The sequence below is a fragment of the Podarcis erhardii genome (genome assembly GCF_964252035.2).
Source record: "Podarcis erhardii genome assembly, chromosome: 2".
Taxonomy (NCBI): Eukaryota; Metazoa; Chordata; class Lepidosauria; order Squamata; family Lacertidae; genus Podarcis; species Podarcis erhardii.
The window spans coordinates 88,136,102-88,156,344 of NC_138498.1; the positions used below are offsets into that span (position 1 = coordinate 88,136,102).

General features: G+C 43.9%; 1 protein-coding gene across 1 annotated transcript in view; it reads left to right on the top strand.

Annotated features, from left to right (window-relative positions):
* Window positions 1-20,243, top strand: part of CHST13 (carbohydrate sulfotransferase 13) — a 48,378-nt gene that overhangs the window by 22,657 nt on the left and 5,478 nt on the right. Inside the window, exon 2 of the mRNA XM_081853783.1 lies at window positions 17,165-17,247. Coding sequence (XP_081709909.1) covers window positions 17,165-17,247 — 83 coding nt within the window. The remainder of the gene's footprint in view (window positions 1-17,164; window positions 17,248-20,243) is intronic.

A 20,243-nucleotide genomic window follows, 5' to 3' on the forward strand; every position in this document is an offset into this window, starting at 1 on the left:
CGAGGACTGGGCAGTATTGTGTGGGTGAGCCTGGGGAGACAGGAATGGAAGGGTGCTTATAATTTATATTACATCATGGAAGTATCTATCTTGTGTTTTAAAAAAGTAATAAAGGGAAGTTTGCAGCTGTTGGGAGAAAGAGAACCACAGTTGTTTCACTTCATTATTTCCTGGAGATATCTGGTTTCTCTGGTAAGTGAAACTTAACAGCAGCACATCCCCCTGCAATATTTTTTTTCTGAGTCAGGAGAGCAGTCCTTTAACATGCCTGTCCCTGTTCCAAATTGCAACACAGTCAGTCAGTGTTCTCCCCATTTTTACTCCTGAGCCAATATGCAGACTGCCATAATCTCCATAGTTCACTCAGCTGAAACCTGGCTGCTCTGCCCATTTCGGGCTCTTATCGAGGGATGCTGGAGAGCTGTGAGGGGAGCATAAATTGCCAGTGTTCGCTTACTCATTGTGTTTCAGTAACAGAAATCAACCCAGGAAATAAAATTGGCGTTTGCTGCCACTGTGGTTTTCAGTCCACAAAACAACATGTACTGGATTACATTGTGTGCTCTCCCCCCCCCCAAAAAAAAATTGCACGATGTTTTCCTTGCTCTGAAATGAACAGGCTGGAATAATGTAAGGACAACATAATGACATCATTTACGAAATTTTGCCACATTGAACAGTGAGATACATAATGTAGTTTGGGGTGGAAGATGAACTGCAGTGGAATGGAAACAGTGCTGCATGAGAAAAATACAATAAAATATACTTCTTTCACAACGAGGGATTTTGCTGGATCCCTGGCACTGAGAGAAACTGCCAGGGGGAAATTGGGAACCTGTGGCCCATCATAGAATTGTAGAGTTGGAAGGGAGACCAAGGCCCAACTCTCTGGTATGAAGCAATTTCAGCTAAAGCATCCATGACAGATGGCCATCCAACTTCAGCTTAAAAACCTCCATGGAAGGTCCATTCCACTGTCAAATGGCTCTTTCCATCAGAAAGTACTTCATGAGATTTCGTTGGAATCTCCTTTTTTTGTAACTTGAAGCCATTGCTTTGTGTCCTACCCTCGAGCAGGAGAAAACAAGCTTACTCCATCTTCCATGTGACAGCCCTTTAGATATTGGAAGATGGCTGGAAGACACAAGATCTACCCACTCTGGAAGAATGGCAGATGCAAGTAATAGAATACACGGAGATGGCGGAAATGACTGGCAGAATCCGAGACCAGGGAGAGGAGTCGGTGGAAGAAGATTGGAAGAAATTTAAAATTTATTTACAGAAATATTGTAAAATTTTTGAATGTTAATGGCATTGAAATGAACTGAAGGGGTTCTAGCAATGAGGTTAAAAATAAGATGGGATGGATAACTAGACAAATAAATTGGATATGAATTTGCTGAATTAATTTTTTAACAGGGATACAAAAAAGGGAGATGTGAGGAAGTCAAGAAAATAAGTGAATCAAAGATGAGAAGTAAAAAGAGGGATTTTTGTGTTTTTTCTTCTTTTTTCTTAAAATGTGTTTTTTCCTTTTCTTTTTTGAAATTATGTTTTCTTTTTTTTCTTATGTATTTTATAATTTTGTATTTTTGTGTATTTGTTTTTCTTTCTCATGCTTGTTGTCTTTTCTAAAACTTAATAAAAATCTTTATTTAAAAAAAATAGATATTGGAAGATGGCTATCCTATCTCCTCTCAGTCTCCTCTTTTCCTGGCTAAACATACCTAACTCCCTCAACCATTCCTCATAAGGCTTGGTTTCCAGACCCTTGATCATCCACAGGTTCTCCCTCCTTGTCATAAGGCAAATAAGAGCCCAGCTTTTCATATAGTTTATACATGTCCCCTTTTTAGTGTTAATATAATGGTTTCCCAACAATTTGAGCTAGGAATACTGGAAAATAGAGTCTTTGCCATCCCAGCTACTTTGAAGAACCAGCTGAAGGGCTTGCCACATTTCCGCTAATCACATTTTCCAGTTGCATTACTAAAATAAGAATGCCGTTTGTGGCTTTTGAGCTTGTCCACGATAAGTCTCCGGTGCACTCTTCAGTTTCTCCCAGCTCCTGTTAAAAGTCTGTCCTCATTTCACTTTCCTGTACAGCTTTAAAGATCATATTCTGTTTCTTGATTGGGCTGTTTCCCATTTAAGATGGTACATTAGTTCGTTAAAATTAACATTATATTTACTCACTTAGAATCATTGGCTCATTCCTACCTTATATGAACTTCCAATAGAACTCTGGTTGTGGCAGTCACTTCACAGGTGGAGGGAGGGTGGGGGGGCAGATGGAGGGTGGGGAGGAACTTTCGGTAAAAACCCTCCTTTATAGTGGGTAGATAGATAAGGGTTTGAGGGAAGGTAAGGGGAATTGATTTGAAAGTGCTGAGTGCATGGAAAACATACTTAAGGAAACATATTTGAGGGAGAAGAAAGAATAGAGGAGTGGAAGAGAGAAGGGAGTGATTCTTCCTAGGGTTTCTTTTTCTTCTGATGCTGAGAACAAACAGTGGAATGACTGATGGAGCTGCTCTACTTTGAACGCCAAGCTCAGCTTCACAAACATTGGCATTCCTCAAGGCCAAACATTAAATCTTGACAGAATGGCGAGACAGCCTCAGGTTGACGTGGAGCGGCAGCTGTTCCGACATTTTTATTTTTATTTTTTATTTATGCATGTATTTATTTGAGCATTTATTTCTCGCCCTTCAGTGTAAATTCAGGTTTGGGGGCAGCTCACAGCATATAAACTTTCAATTTCATAACAATAGGACTCTCTCTCTCTCTCTCTCTCTCTGTGTGTATGTGTGTGTGTGTGTGTGTGTGTGTGAGAGAGAGAGAGAGAGAGAGAGAGAGAGAGAGAGAGAGAGAGACGCAGTACCGGATTTAGGGCAATGTGAACAATTCCCCTGCACAGGGTACTGGGCTGAGGGGGCATGATGAAGAAGAAGAAGCTGTACCAAAAGGAATTATTGTGGAAATAATAAATGTTTAGGAGCGGGTGCCAAATTTAGTCATCGCTCAGGGCACCATATTAGCAAAGTCCGTCCCTTATATATATATGCAAATTTAGAAATGATTTCTATAATTCAAGTAGAAATACAACACATCTCATTATGGTGGGGCAGTCACCAGGGAACCTGTGTGCTTGCTCAGTCTGCAGACCAGGTGCTGCTAACAGTTGACAGGCAGCTTTGGAGCTCCTGCTCTCACTTTTTATGGTTCTTTAGCTTTAACCAGACTTGGACTGGACAGCCAATCAAACACAGGACTGTCACATGTAGTGTAGGTCACATGACTGCCCTGATCACAAACATGTCACAGCCTAGAGATTTCCCTGCCGCAGTTCCTCATCTAGCTAGGGGACATTACTAGATCTTGGGTCTTTCCTTTCTTCTACCCCCTCATCGCCACTCCTACTTGCCCACTTTCATTTCTTCCCAAACTTCCCTGGCAGCAAGAAGGTCTGATTAGGCCCTATAACACTTCAGGAGCAGTATCCCAGATTCCCAGTTCTGTGGGAAATGGTTTCCTGGGGGCTTGAGCCACACAGTGCTGCTTCCAGTCCCAATGAACACCAGCTTGGGGGTGTGTGAGAGAGCTGGTTCCATGTCCATTTAGCCAGAAACCTGAAATCCCCAAATCTCCTGGGGATGTTTCAGGTGGTTGTGTTTTCTTTACCCTAGTTTTAAGACTCTGCTTTCCCCCTCAGTGACACTAGAAAATGTCATTCTGGCCTATTACTCCTCTGCAACCCTTTGCCAGCTCCCCTCAAGATACCTCCGGAGGCAGCTGTGCCAGACACAGGACTTTGCCAGTCAACAGCCTCCTGTTATGTTGCACAGGCAACATGTTATGTCTGTATGCGTGCTTGGTGGGTTGTCCAAGCCGCTCGGAACAGACTCCTGCCTGTTGTGTGCTGCTTTGTCAGACCACAAGCATGCAGGTCTCACTTGGCAAAGGAAACCACCTTAGTCAGGAGACGGAGATGCATCTAGAGGAAGGGAACCCTAGTGCTTAGGAATAAAGGTGCTATTCAAGGGCAATGTAGGTCAGGGCCTGGCTGGCACAGGAGTGGCTGGATTGCCTCCATTCAGAAAAATATTTATTGGAACAGCTTGGTTTGGGGAAGGGGGTCGAAGCATGGAGAACAGAACTGACCCAGTCATCAGTTTTACAGGGGTGCATCAATTGTAGATTTGGGAGTAAAAAGCTTGTCACGTTGCATTCCACATCTGGGCAGTGTAGCACACAACCAAAGGCACGAAGAGCGTGTTGGCCAAAGTTGGTGGAGAGACTTCGCCTGTACAGACCCAGCTGGTCTTTATGATCATTGGAGGAGGCCCTCCATGGTTAGTGGATTGCCACCTAGGGACAATACTGAAGTGGGCCTTTTCTGCATATATGTGACATCAGGCATGGGGGCCGTAGCTTGTGTAAAATCAGCCTTGTGGGCTAAATTCTAACCCTTGCTGGGTCTATTTAGGCCCTTGGCTGAAGTTCCCCACTACTGCTTTTAGGAAAGGGATAGGTAACTTGAGTGTGACAGTTTTACAGAATTGTTTCATGAATTTTGCATGCACCCACCTTCATTTTCTGTCTAACAGCACAATCTAACCATGTCTACTCAGAAGTAAGTCCTGTTGAATTCAGTAGTAAACAACATTAGGATTGTAGCCTAAATTGCTTCCTTCCACCAAACAATATTTATTTTTGGAGAAGTTTTATCTTTAAATGAGAAAACCATAAAGTCAGTTTATGGCATAATATGTGGACTAAGGAATGGTGACAGTGAGAAAGTGTCGTGAAGGCTGGCTCCTCCTTCCTTGCATCTCCTAAGAGAGCCTTTAAGACAAAGAGAGATGTTCAAGCTAATACTCTATTTTTTTTTAAGCTTTGTCTTTCTACTTCATTTCCCATACTCTCTGTGGCGTGCATCCCATAAGGCATGTTGGTCTAGTATAGCTCCTACAGAGGCAATAGTTGGGTGAGGGGAGGGCAAGGAGATGGGTCTGTTGACCAGAATATTGGTTTTCTGAGCTTCCTTTTATTGTGAGAAAAAAGATGATGTTTGGGAGCACCATAGTTCGGGGAAGCAACTGTTCAACCAATGTGACAAGAAAATGCCCCATGTGGAAAAGAAGTCTAGATCTTAGGTCCTTCTCTGCTCTTTGTTAACAGTATTACATATGGCCCTATTACTGAGAGCAGAATAAAAGTTGTATGCATGTTAGCATTACAGATGAAAATACTCTTAATTTTGGACTGCCCCGGAGAGCAGTGGGCGATATATGTTTATTATGGCCTGGAAAAAGGACAACAACAACCAGTTTCAGTTTTGACAGATGTCTCTTAGATCTGCAGGAATCCAGTAGAGAAAGGCATGCTGCTCTTGTGCGTTTCCCATTTTCCCCATTTGTGGTCATTGCCAAACATTTAAAATGTTAGCTTTAACCAAGGAGGAAAGGTAAACAGGATCTAAATGCAATTACCCACTTCAAATCAATACTCTTCCATAAAGCAACAAGAACTGACTTTAAAAAAAAAAAAAAGAAGAAGATATTCTGGATCACTTTTTAGAATTTCTACTTCCAGGAAGGCCAGTGGCTGTAATTGTTGCCCAAAGCTATAATTTCTGGCTTTAAGACAGCTCTTTAATTTCCCCCTCTTTTTATATCTTGGGCAGATGCAACAGGAAGTGAAGGGGGTGGCTGAATTTAGTAACTGACGGGGCAGTAGCATACTCTACAGCCTACAGATGCAAGTACACTCCCCTTCTGTGTCTTTTCCAAGGACATGATCCAGTCGTGGCTAAGGACCTTTAAATCTCACAATTGATTTCAATGGGAGAGCAAACGTTCCTGCCGTCTTGCGTTGTGCCCTGGATTCCCAGTTTGTCATACAACCCAGCCAGTGGTTTGCGTCCAAAGTTGTGAGCTTTGCATTTTGGGATCTGTTCTTAATCATTGCTGTACAGGGAAACCCTGTTGGCTGCAGCCTGCATGATGTCACCGTCGGCTGCCTTGAAATCTGGAGCGCTGTCCCTTCGGTTCCCAGCCAGTTGGATTCGTCATTTGGTGCGTGTCTGATCAGTACGCAGATCCAACGCCAAGAGGGAACTACAGCAAACACATAACGTGTTTCTGAATCCTCTTCTGGAGGATATCATTCTAATTTTCCCCCAGTCAATTAATGGTACCCTTCAGGAGCGCAGCCTCATTCTGATTAATAGTAAGGTTGTAGGTAGTGAATATTTCTCTCATTACAGAGACTGTGTTTAAATAGGTCTTTGTGGTGCCCACAGCAATGGACGGTTCTCAGGATTACTCAGCACTCATGATTAGATGCTTAAATGAGCATTTCCCTCTTTGAGTGTTTGTGGCTGTGTTCCAGACAGTAGTTCTTTATGGCATGTTCACATCCTTTTGCCAAACCACAGGTTCAGGCACGTTAGAGCCACATTGTTCAGTGCCCTTGGCCCTTTCCCCTTTGTCTCCTCCTACATGCCTACTATAGAAGGAAGATGAACGGCAGCAGTTTCCACCTCACAAATTGGGGGTTAGTGGGCAGAAATGGGAGTCCAGCCAATGCCCTACTCTGAAGCTGTGAGGAAACCTGACACATTTGCGCATCAGGTTCCAGATGTGCAAGGCTGTGTGTGTGCTTTTCCAGTTCTTGACATGCTAAATTGGTTTTGGGGCAAAATGCAGCGTTCTGGGAAATGTGGTGTTTGTTGTTGTTGTTTTTAAGTAAATTAGGTTTTTGCTCTTGAGGCTGTGAATACAGATTTGGGTGATGCCTGGCAAAATCTCAGGAGTGTAGGAAGAGGTCAGGGGTTTGAATAGGAATTCCAGATGTTGGGAGCCTCAGTGCCGTACATAACTTGTCATCCTTTCTGACCACAAGTAGGAAAAGGTTAAGTAAAGCAATTTGCAATTAAATCGATGAATAGAGGCCTTGGTATACAGTCTCTCCCCCCCACCCCTTGAATCTTGGGTTGCCTTAGTAAAAAAATTTAAATTGCTTGTTTTAGCAAAGATCACAAGTAGCCCAATGGACAGGGGTACTTTTTTGTATAAAGAGCTGAGGCTCATCCAGCTGATAGCTTCTATCTGTTAGGTGCTTGTGTAGTAAACTGGAAGTAGGACAGAATGGAAGCCTTTGTATGGAAAAAGTACTTTATACACAACAAGTTAAAAATACAGCTCATGTCTCATACTGTTCCTGTAATTGCTTCTTCCTTCTCTGGGAAGACACTGTTAGAAACTGACTCTTGCCTTTGTACAGTGGAAATTAGGTATGTTCCAGACAGACAGACACTCATTTCCCTTCAATTCAGTTTAAAATCCAGTAAATATTAAGTGGACTAGAGACACCTTTGTGGGACTCTCTCACACACATGTGGCCTGCCCAGCTCAGTCAGTTCAAAGCTTCCAGAGAGGAACAGGAACACTTCAATTCCTAGAAGGTTGTGAACCAGGGCTATGTGTACCGGTAATTTCCATGTGCTAATTTTGTTGATGTCTTAGGGATTGTTAATGGTTTTTATTATGATTGTATTGGGGGGGGGTATACACACGTGTGTGTCATAAATATATAAATGCATTGCCTCACTGTGGGTTGTGCATAAAACACACACACGTGCGCGCGCGCGCGCACACACACACACACACACACTGTACAGTCAATCCATGGTGAAGGAATATATTTCTTAGGACCAAGTAAAATGTCACAAAATGGGGGGTAGTCTTTTCAGTTCTCCATAGCTGGTTGTTAAAGTAGGGTGTGGGGTAGAAAACAACTGGCTGGCACTGAAGCTATGGTGCCTGCATATAGTCACAGTTTTATGATGGAATATGGGAGGGAGCAGTAGGCTTGCATAGATTGGGCTGTACTAGATTCTAGGAAGGTTTCAGGTTGTATCTAGGGCTGCCTCAAGGGTTGCTGGCTCCAAGCAGCTTACAATGGTTCACACAGACCCCAATTTTTGAAATTAAAAAAATCCCCATCCTTCTCCATCCATGGGTGAAACACACAGGTTCCTTAGTAAGTAGCATCCAAAATCCAGCTGGAATTGGGAAGTTTTAACAAAGTTGGAGACTAATTTTAAGAGATATACATGGAGGGAAAGTCAATACAAACTAAATTGGGTACTAAATACTAAAATACTAAATACTAAATAGTGTGGCCCTCCAAAAAGGTCCATTCTTTGATTTGTAAACACTTTCCTTCTTCATGGGGCTATTAGATTTAGAAAAAAGACAAGGTAAACAATGAACAAATACATGAGTGTCAAAATCTTGCCCTTTTGGTACCAAATTTCAAAAATGATTTTAGGTTCTAGGGGGTACAGATTGATCCAGGAAAATCAAAGAGTTTGAAAGCCAACTTTTGAAACTGCAGGGATGCACTTGCCATAATTTCCAATGGAAAAGCCAAAGGGCACCATTGGGATCGTTTCCAGGTCAGCATTGGGTAAATATCTGATTTCTGATCATCAAAAGCAGCAGGGCTGTTCTGTAAGCTGTATGTTCTCAAAAAGTTCGGAGGAACATTCACTCTTTATCCTCTGCCCACTCAATTAGTATAATAAACCAAACAGGCTTAGCTTCAGATTGATTTCCTTTCTGTTTCTGAAAAAGAGTGATGGGAACCAGCTGGCAAGTCATTACAGGGCCCTGACTTTAAAGCTATTATTGCCATCAAACTGCTGGAGAATAATAGCATCACTGTTTAGTAGAATATTACTTCCAATTTGGAGTGGTATTTTCCTTTTCCTCAGCCCTACAGGCAAGATTGATGGCAGTGGTGGTGAACTCAACGAAGTCATTCTTCATACATGGAAAGGCCTTAATGCAGTTGGATCAATCAGCGTTATTAAGTATCAGTTAATTATGTTGGTGCACTTCCTAATGCATGTTGGGTATTTGGAACAGAGGAGATTCTGTCCATGGCCACTTTGCAGATTGCAGAGATGATGGCGGGGGCATTTCACACATTAGATTCATTTTGTAATGCTCATGTTAGCACACTCCTAGAAATTTAAAGAATTAATCAGGGATATTGTAGAGGTGGATTTCCTGCTCTGACAGAACTATAGATGACCTTTGTGGTTCCTTATAACCTGGGAATTAGGACCTGAACAACACCTGGAGGTCCACCTCTGCTCTAAGAGTTTGAATTTTGAAGTGGTTTGGAGACTCTTCCAAAAATACACACCAGTATATTCTGTTACATAGAGCTCCTTTATTAGATCAGAGTTTGACATCTGGAAGAAGATGACTTAAACAGAACAGGATTGAGGGGCTTTCAGGGGCTGGCTATGTTTGGCTGTATCACACTCACTCCTGGAGCTACTCAACTATGTCTCTGCTAAACCTTTCAAGGGCCTTTGCATACGAAGGATGTCACATACAGCACCTGATGCATCGTAAAGTCAGGTGGTTTCGTTCTAAGACATTGCAATATCGGAAAGGCTTTTGTGATGGGGAATCCTGCTGTGCTGATGGCTGTAATCCCGATTTCTAGTGGTGACTAAGAATCAGATCTTGCCCTTCAGGAGCAACTATAGGTCAGTGGTAGATCACATGCTATGCATGCAGAAGTTCCCACGTTAAGAGTGAAATGAAATTGTGTTGAATTTCCCAGCCTTGAAACTGTTTGCCATTTCTCCTATTTGTGTGTGTGTGGTGGTGTGCATCAGAATCGGCCACCATTCGGAGGTGGTGGCTTATCTTTAGAAGCAGGGCTGTAGTAGATCTTCTCTTCACTTCCTCCTTTTGCTGCTACTTGCAGTGGCATTGGCAAAGGGAGAATTCTTCCTTCACAGTTGGACTGCTGCCCTGATGTAGCTGAGCCATTTGTGGCTCCCTTGGGGGCATTTTTATAAGTGATGCTTAAATCATGTTTTTAGGTTTTTCCACATTCTGCAAATTGAAAAGGCTACACTGAGCAGAGTGGACATTCAGTTTTTACAACAGCTGCCTCCTGTTTTTTCTACCACACTAACATTCAGAAAATAATATTTCTGACTGTAAGGTGTTCTTCAGTTCCAGCTAAAACTGTTCCCTGTTATGAATAGAAAATATGATTCAGTTCACATTTAAAGGTGAACCTACCTATTTGGCAGTTTCTGAAACAATGCACGAACTGAAGCAGCCATTCTTCAAATTTTGCGCTCCCTTGAATTTTGCATTTCAGTTCTCCAGCCAAGAAACATGCACCAGAATGCAGGCACCGGGGTAAAGTGTGCATAAGATGCATATATTAGTGAAAATAACATAAAAATGCATTTTACTAGGGAAAAAACACTTTGCAGAAAGGTGTCTATTAAAATAAATTAGCACTCAAATGCTGATGAATTTTCATGAGGGCTTTTTAAAATAATACTAATCACAAGCTGATGTGGAAATGCATAAGGTTGGAAAACTGAAAAACCAAAATTAACAGGTTCCCCCATCCCTAGTTCTGAGATAAGCTGCAGTAGTTTAATATTGGAAATCAGTAAGGCACTTACTGATGTACAAGTGTTTGTGAAGTCTGCCATCACTTCTGACCCAAGCCATGAAATTTGAAAAGCATACAGACAAAAGAGATGGCGTAATCTTTTATTTTAACACCACAACCGCGAGGTCCTGTGAAATGAAGATGCTTGGCTGCTGCCCATTTCCAGGCAAGAGCTTCAACATTCTTTCACCAATAAGTTAGCTACTTTTTTTCTAAAAGAATAAAGATTACATAGCCTTCTCTTCCCCTTTTGCCAAGCAGACCAAATGTTCTGCTAAGTATTGCAGATGTGTATGAATGGGTCCTGCATATATATGGCTGCTGTCTCCTGAAAGGCAATGTTTTGGTCCTTGGTTGAAGCCCAGCCTAGTGGTGCCAAGAGGGGTCTGGAACATAATGCACTCCTTTTTATTCTCCACCCACACAAGCAAAAGCCATGATCAGAGTTCAGGGACATATTGCAGCCAGCCAAAAGCACTCTAGGTGGGTGCAAAGCAGGGGTGGTAAGGAGCATGGTTGGGTTATGTGGCCTGGGTAGGGTCCCAAGAGCCGGACAGAGAGGCTTGGAGAGCTGCATTTGACCCCCAACCTGAGGTGCCCTGCCCCCGGAGCACAGCTATTCCATTACTCAACAAATCCCGTCCCTTTTTTTTGATATCCCAGGTAAACTGACCTGATCCACACCTCCTAGACTGATGTGAAGATTAGGATGTAGTTATTCATTAGATTTCACACTTCTCAGAATTCTGCAGTAGATCTCTTGGCATTAAAACCCACACCAAACAGCCTTTTAAATACATCTAGAGAAGCTTACATTGAGACAGAATAAGCATCTCAGGATAAACAAAATAAAAAAATTCCTTCCAGTAGCACCTTAGAGACCAACTAAGTTGGTTATTGGTATGAGCTTTCGTGTGCATGCACTTCAGGTGTATCTGAAGAAGTGTGCATGCACATGAAAGCTCATACCAATAACCAACTTAGTTGGTCTCTAAGGTGCAACTGGAAGGAATTTTTTTATTTTGTTTTGACTACAGCAGACCATCACGGCTACCTACCTGTAACTACATCTCAGTATAGATTTTGTGATAAGATAAGGTCCGGATTCACCTAGTGAGCCTGTCAGCCAAAGCCCTCCACAAGGACTTCTGCTTGTATGAGGGAGCTCTCCTCTCTCTCCCCCTCCCTGTGTCCCTCCTTGAAATTAGCTTGGGAATCTGAGAAGCCCCAGAACAGTGTGCAGAGGGAAGAGAGCGGCATCATAGCTATCGGCTATTCAGCTGGAGGTGGTGGTGAGGAACAGCAAATGAGCCTCATGTACTGCTCACTGTGCTGCTTCCATTTCTCTTATCTGCCATATATATGGGTGCATTCTGCACTTACGTGAAGGTAGATACAGTGGTGCCCCGCAAGACGAACGCCTCGCAAGACGGAAAACCCGCTAGACGAAAGGGTTTTCCGTTTTGGAGGCGCTTCACTAAACGAATTTCTCTATGGGGTTGCTTCGCAAGACGAAAAAATCTTGCGAGTTTCCGTGGGTTTTTTTCGCTCCCCCCCTTTCCTAAGCCGCTAAGCTGTTTATCAGCTGTTCCGCTGATAAGCCGCTTAACAGCTGATCGCTAAAAGCCGCTAGACTGCTAATAGCGCTAATCCGCTAAGATGTCAATGGGCTTGCTTCGCAAGACGAAAAAACCGCTAGACGAAGAGAATCGCGGAACTGATTCTTTTCGTCTTGCGAGGCACCACTGTAGATGACAGAGTGGCTTGATAACTGGGTCACAGAGCCAAGCAATTCTCTATTCAGGTCACTGTATTGTCCATAACTACAGTGCATGAGTGGGGCCTGCCATGGCTGCTAGCACAATCAGTAAATATCCTACGCTGATGGTTCCCTTGATAGCTTATATGCACACTCTCTGAAGCAAGATATCTCACATCCCAACTTTGCCTGTACTTGGTGGGCTACGAACATTTATCCCATCCCCACTCTTCATGTTTCGTTTCCCCAAAACTGGCTGTTGAAATTCTCTTTATAGTGGAAGCCCTGCGCCACATACCACCCTGCTGCACTCTGCATGAAGAATTATGTAACTGCCCTCAGGCTACTTGCCCCTTTCTTTAAGTGTACTCTTTAAGTGTGTTTTCATAAGGCAAGCTTTCATCTCTGCTTTATGATCAGCGCAGAGCAGGCACAGCTAACCTGTGGCCCTATGGATGCTGCTGAGTGACAGTTTCCATGCCCTCAGCATTGCATATGCTGGTTTTGGCTGATGGGAGCTGGTCTCCCAACAACCTCTGCAGGGCCAAAGGTTAGCCACCTGGCGGAGAGATTTAGAGACTTCTGACAACTAGATAAATAACTGCGCCAAAGGGTCATTTATACATCCATGTGCAATGTGTATCTGACAACCGAGGATCACACTCCTTGCATCTGACAAAATGACCCCCAGTCCACAAAAGCTTATGCTGTAATGAAAAACTGTTAGTGTTTAAGGAATCGCAAGACTCTCTGTTGTTTTAGGAAGGAAAAAAGTCTTAACTGCACCCAGTTGCTTTTTAGTTTTCAGGTGTTGCAAAGATGCCAAAATGAGGTTCCAAAAACCATATTAGAACCATGTCTTCAATTAGGCCAGCTGAAATAGTGTGCAAACTCTTGAGTTCTCAAGAACTCCTCATCAAGCCACGTGGGGAACAAATTAAGCAGTGAGCCTCCTGGGCTGGTTTTATAATATAGTTCCATGGATCTGTTGTGTCTGCTCCAGTGCTCCCCGCCTCTCTTCCCAACACAAATGCTCTTGTACACGTTGTAAATATCATCTTGGCTTGAGGAGATCAGCACTGCTAGCCTCCTGTTGCCTTCTATTGAGAAATCCCTTGATCAAGGCCACACAGCAGGAAGGGGGCATATTCCCTTGACCGCACAGAACAGATTTCTACCAGTACGTAGTGAAGGAAAGCCTAAAACACAAAGTTGTCTTAACACCACAGGAGGTGTATAGGCAGTTTTAAAACTAGTTTTTGAGTTACACATATCTACAGTTCTCATTTGCTATGAGGTATCTGCATGAAAGCTGGTTAGTTAGCAAGTTTCTAACATGTTAGGTCTTGTCAAGCCAGGGCTGAGTCCAATTCAATGCCACTTCTTCCTTTTTTCTTTTTTTCTTTTGTATGTGGTTTGGTGCACGTTTTGTGGCTGGGTGTCTTCCATGCATTGTCTTGCAGCAAAGGCTGCACTCGCTGAGACCGACATTGGAAATTCCCTTTGTGCTTTGAGTTCTGTCTCTTCCCAGGCAAGAGAACTTGGTCTAACAGTACCAAAATCCTGTCCGTTTGGATTAGGTTTGAACATTTCCAATCTAGGACAGGGCAGAGAGAAGACTGAAATGCAGATTAACACTTGGTTCCCCATATCTAGCAAAGCTTACGTGACAAGCTCTTTCTGTCACCCCCGTAACGGTACCTTCGTGGGCATGGGTTGTGGTTACTTGCAACATCGCACTTCTTCAGTAACCTGCCACTTTCTCCTGACTTTTTGCATCAGCTCACAGAGTGCATGCCCTTTAGCAACCGCCAACCTTGCATATAGGCACTGCATTTGCCCAAACTGAGTAACTTATCCTTCTGTCACATGACAAGCATGTGGTAGGGCTGGGGATATTTTTCTGGATGATTAAATTCTCCCCCTCCCCTGCTGATTTCCACAACCACTGCAAGCTATCAGGTTATTCACTGTGTAAGAATGTGACCAGCCTTACTTTTTCTCCCCCACCCCCAACTTCCCTTAGCATGGTGAGTTGATTTCCAAAGTACAAAGCGGTATAGGAACATGCATTTACTTGCTTCCTCAAGCCAGGGACAGTGGCATTTAGATTAGTGGTCTGTTACTTATGACTTACAGCCTGGAGTTCAGAAGCTTGCTGCCCTTCCCCTAGCATGCTCATCCTGATTCTTCATATTCATGCTTCTAGCACAAAAGATCTAGATTTGCTCTTTCGAACATGGCGCCTTGAAACCCAGCTACTGTGCGTCTACAGCAGGAGCAGCAGCGCTACAAAGAGATGTTTGGGCCAGTCAGTTCTGTTCTGTGCTGATTTGTTGTTATCCCAGCAGTAATGAGAATACAAAGCATAGTCCTAGGGTTGGGCATCGTCCTATAAGCCGTGGATGGCTTTAGGGCAAATTCATGAAAGATAAGGCTATCATTGGCTGCTACTGTTATGTACTGAAGCTCTCACCCTGGGCCAGCAGGGGGGTACTGTAGATAGTTTTCACTCAGGTCCACATATGCGAATAAGGGATTGAAAGTGACGTTCAGTGATTGGATAGTTACAGAAAGTTGTTACATTTGCGTGGTACTGGAGCTCTATATAAGCAGGCTGGCTGAACCCTTCAGTTCAGTTCTGTTCTGGCCTGTGAATAAACAAGAGCTGTTTGAAGAATCGCTGTGTTGTCTGATATGTTCACTCACAACTTAACAGCTGCCAATAATGAATGGCATGCTTTGCTTCCACAGAGGCAGTAACGCTTCTGAATACCAGTTGCTGAAAATCACAAGTGGGGAGATTGCTATTGCACTCAGGTGCTGCTTGCAAACTTCCAGCAGGTTGACCACTGTGAGAACAGGACACTGGATTAGATGGGCCACTGGGCTGATCTGGCAAGTTCTTCCTGTGTTCTTGCACTGAGCCTACTACAATAACAAATATCTTCAAGTTCTTATTATGGGGAGCAAAACTAATGAGCATGCCCTTACTTTTTTTTCCAGAATCCTGGCCCCCTGCCTCAATAGGGTTCTTAGTCATTGCCATGAATGAATGTTTAAAATCTGCCTTGACAGGTTTCTCCTTTTTAATTGGTAAACCACTGGCAGTGACGCAGGCTCAGAACCTCACACATGAGCAGCTCAGCAGAGTGTGGCAGCTTGGCATGCGTTTGATCAGGCCTCATCCCAGCGCCACAATGGCTTCCCCTTGCTGCAGGCCGAGGGTTCACTGGGTTGAGCAAGCCAGCGACTGTTACTGACAGCCACCGCTTCTTGGGTAATTGCCTGGAGAGTCTGGCCCAGCGGGAAGTGGTCTATCCTTGTGCCCACAGGGGTCTAATTATTTTGCAAGTGACGAGTGAAGGGTTTAGGTACTGTAAATGGGAAGTACTAAATAAGGCAAACCACAGAATTTTGGTTTCCCTGTCTTACGCCCTGTCTCAGACAATGAAAAGCAAAAAGCAAAAAGCAATGCAGTAGAATTAAACAACAAACCGGGATAAAAAGCGCAACACAGAAAGATAGGGTCGTATGTGGTATGTGGTGTGCTCTGGTCCATGGGGTCACGAAGAGTCAGACCCAACTAAACGACTAAACAACAACAACAACAACAACAACAACAACAACAACAACAACAACTATGGTATAGCAGCACTATGTGAACATTCAGTCATCAGTGCAAGGATTTCTGCTTGCAAAATGGAACATTCTCTTCCCCACTCCCCTGGACTGTTCTTGGGGTTCTCCCAACCCTCTGGAGCAGGTTTGTGGAGGGGGCAAGGGAGGTGGGGAGGGGACAGAGGGGGCAAAGTCCTGTTGCACAAGTGGATATCTTTGTGCTGATGGAATAACACCCAAAATGTAAAATACAAGTCATAGAAGCGGAATTAAGGCATAAAAGCCAACAAGAATTAAAAACAGCAGAGATAAAAATAGGCTAATTTCAGAAGGACTGGGAGAAAAGAAAAGTTTGTAATAAAGGCTGAGAACCTCACAATGTTGGGGCTTCCTTCGCTTCTAAGGGAAGAGAATTTCAGAGAACTGGTGCCACAACACAAACAGCATGGGCCCATTTGTCATGTTTTATTTTGCTTTCTACTGCTAGTATTTTTGCTACTACTGCTTTCTTGTTTTAGTTACCATTTAAAGTTTCAGTGTGTTGATAGCTTCAATCCTTGTTAATAATAATAATAATAATAATAATAATAATAATAATAATAATTTTATTGTTTATATCCCGCCCATCTGGCTGGGTTTCCCCCGCCACTCTGGGTGGTTTCCAGCAAAATATAAAAAATAATAAAATGTCAGACATTAAAAACTTCCCTGAACAGGGCTGCCTTCAGATGTTTTCTAAAAGTTGTGTAATTCTTTATCTCCCTGACATCTGATGGGAGGGCATTCCACAGGGATACTTTGAAGGTGCTCTAACAGAAAAGTGGGATTAAACTAGTAAGTGAGAGCCTAATCTTATTTTCTCTAATAATTTTTAGTGGGTAGAAAAAGTGAGAAGTGGAGCAAACGAGATGACCTGTTTATCAGACCTATTTTGCTTTCCAACTCCATTGGGGAGTTTTTTTTTGTCAGGCTTAGGTGTTCATCTTGACCCAGGCATAACAGAGCACATGTGAAAACCATTTCCCAGGCAGAATCTTCTCTTAGATGCCTATCACCCAAGCATCTCAGTCACATACTACAACCAATCTTGTGCCTTCCAGCTGTTTGGACTACAGCCCCTGCCAGACATGCTGGAGGTCACCAGGTTGGCAAAGGCTGACTCTCGTGTGTGTATGTGTGTGTGTGTGTGTGTGTGTGTGTGTGTGTTTGTATTCATTCATTCATGAAACAGAGCTGCTAGTGGCACTTTTTAAAACTTCCCCCTTTGCTTTCCAGCTGCAGAGGACAGGATTCTGAAGTCCAGTTGGCATGGAAAGTCTGGTCGAAGTCCACTTCAGGCTCTTTACCACGGTGATCAGGTGAGTGAACGTGAAAAAGGAAGGTGGAAGGGTGTGGAGGGAACCGGCAAGAGTTGGGGAGTGCTCATTGTGTGTCAAAGTCCAGGCAACACACAACGCCTGCTATGATCCAACTTCGATGTTACTGTCTGCAGAGGGAGATGTACATTTTTTCTTCTTTTTTTGTTAGGACAACTTGGCACCCAGGCCACAATTTTTTTGACCCATTCTATTCTGCCTCATTGATAATCACAGAAAGGTGGTGGGCAGAGGAGGTAAATTACCACTTGGGTGGTTTTGTGTATCTGGAAAGGGGATTGAGTTGCTCTCATGCCCTGGCCACCCTGCTTTCAAAGCACCCAGCAAGCAAATCAGGAGCAAGTCTTACCAAAGGCTAGCTCCACTGTGAGCATGTTGGCTTTTTCTCTCTCCAAATAGTTTGCAGAAGTTAGAATCAGTGGCATCAGATGCTTCTGCCGCATAGCTCAGGCTCTTGGGCTGCAAGTATTCTGGGAGGCTTCTGGCAAATATATCTAGATCTAGAAAATTGGGTGGAGTTATTTCTCTCTTAGAGGTTAGGCTCAATTGTCACTCCTGGGGGTCTAACCTGCCATCTTTTGCATGTTAAAAGCATGTGCTCTACTGCTGCACAATGGCTTTCCCCAAAGGTCCGCAGCTGTCCCTGCTGTTGCTCAGAGATTTGGTCTAGCAAGAGATTTATCCCCATAGGTTTATACCCTACAAACAGTGGGAGACTTAAGCAATCCTATTTCTGGATTGTACCACTTTAGGTTGCAGGGAGAGGCATGCATGATTTAACAATTCCCTACACTTTTTTTTTTTTAAGACCTAATTGCTGGTAACCTTTCCCACTGATGAGGCAGTTACCTATTTGTGGTGATTTTTTTTTGTATGTTTGGAGGATCATTCATGGACATTGACCCCCACCAGCAGTTTGAAATGGTGCAGTCCAGGTAAAGGTTTTGCCACCTTATCCGATGCCCCTGACTGCTTGGCCACAGACTCCATTTAGCAGTGTGATTTATGCTAGGGGACTGATGCCTGGCAAGGGCAACCTAGGAACAAGGAAGGTAGGAAACTCTCCGCAGTTCAGATACCACAGGATACTCCCTGTGTGTGGCTGTTGGAGCTTGCCAGAATACATTTTATTTTCTCCTTGTAACCACCTACTCTTGCCTTCCTTTTGACAATTAATTTAATGGAAACAGGAGAAAATGAAAGCCAGATAACTGCTCCCAAGGCAGCGACGATGACTCCCCAGTGAACCCATATAGGAAACGGAATGGCTGCTTTTCAGTGTTATAACGTTTCTGCCTTAATGTCTCAACTGTGTTTTTAAAGAGGAGCCATTGCAAGCGCACAGCATTCTATAACTTTTAACCCTTGTGTTACACAAAAGCCGACTGGCCCTTGTGAAACGGGGTGAGTAAATGGCCCCTGATGTAGTCAATAACTATAGCTTCCTATCTAAGATGTGCCCCAGCTCTGGGAGATGTGAGTTCAAATCCTGGGTCAGCTTATGAACATAAGAGCCCTGCTGAACCAGGCCAAAGGCTTCTCTCTAGTTCAGCATCCTGATTCCTGCAGAGGCTAGTCAGGGGGGTTTCTTGGGAAGCCCTCTAGCAGGACCAGGAGCAGCACTAGAAATAGTCCTCTCCCAGAAACTGGTATTGGGAATAATGCTGCCTTTGTTCCTGGAGTAGCCATTGGTAGTCTTATTCCCTGTGAGTCTGCTGTCTTTCTTTTCAAGTCACTGTGTCTGAGCATTGGTCTTACTCCCCACCTTGGAAGTGACCACAATCAGATCCAATTTTGCTGGATGGCCAAAACAATAAGGTGTGATGTGCCTGCTCCACCCATCTCTCTGTCTGGCATTAAGAGAGTGGGTTGGCTCTTTTTTAATGTTATCCCTCTTCCTTTTGAAGAGAGTGAACAAGTCTTATTTGGCCTGGCAGATGCCAACGGGTGAGTGAGAAATTGAGGCAGGCATGGTAGGTTGAGTAAGCAGGCTCCTGGGCTGTGATCTAACAGTGCCTGACAGCTGTCAGGAACCCTCAGAAGACAAATGTGAAGGAAGCAAAAGGTCTACCTACACGTTGCACAGCCCCTCCTAGGAAGAAAATGCTGTTGCTACGTAGTGGGAGTCTTACTTGAAAAGGTTTTGTGTTGTGTAGGCCAGATTGTGGTTTCAGAGCCGTATGTTTTTTAGCAGAAGCTCCGTGCTTAAAGCTAGGAATGCTTTTCTGGGCGCAAGACAAAGAATCTGCTTAATTGTGTAACAAAATGCAGAATGCGCCCTGTGCAAATGTCCATGATTTACCGCACGAACAGAGCTTTAAGCCCTCTGTGGGATGGCGTCGCTGATTCCCCCCTCCCCCCAGAGAATATTTTGCGTACGGGGATCTTCAAAAGCAGGCCCTTGGCACGACATCAGAACTTGTGTGACGGTGGAAGGAGCAACCGAAGGAATAAATGCAACGGAACCCACAGCTGCAGTTCACGTGTCGAAACGAGAGCTTTCTGTCTTTAATGAATTAGGAGGGAGAGAAGCAGGGCAGACTCCTTCCATAAATTGGTGTTGCCTTGTGTTTCCTTAAAAAAAAGGGGGGTGGAGAGACACTGGTGGGCATAAGTGTAGAAGAAAGCAAGAGGAGCACACATGCATACCTTCCAAGTCATGAATCCAGTTCTTGAACTTGTTCAGAGTAGCAAGCCCTGGGGCAGCACCATGACCTTGGAGTGGCCTGACCTGACCCCTTCCTAACAGATGGCTTGCACAGGAAAGAACCGCAATAAGGAGCAGGGAGGCTGGGATGTTTGAATAGCCCAAGGCAGTCTCTGCTCACGTCATCCTGTCCCAGAGTTAACTTTGCCCTTCCAAGAGCACTTGGCCAGGCCTTTCATGAAGGAAGCTTTGATGCTCCCTTTTCTTTTGCCTTCAGTCTGGGCACGTAACAGTGATGACGTGACACACTCTAACAGCACCTTCCTCCTCC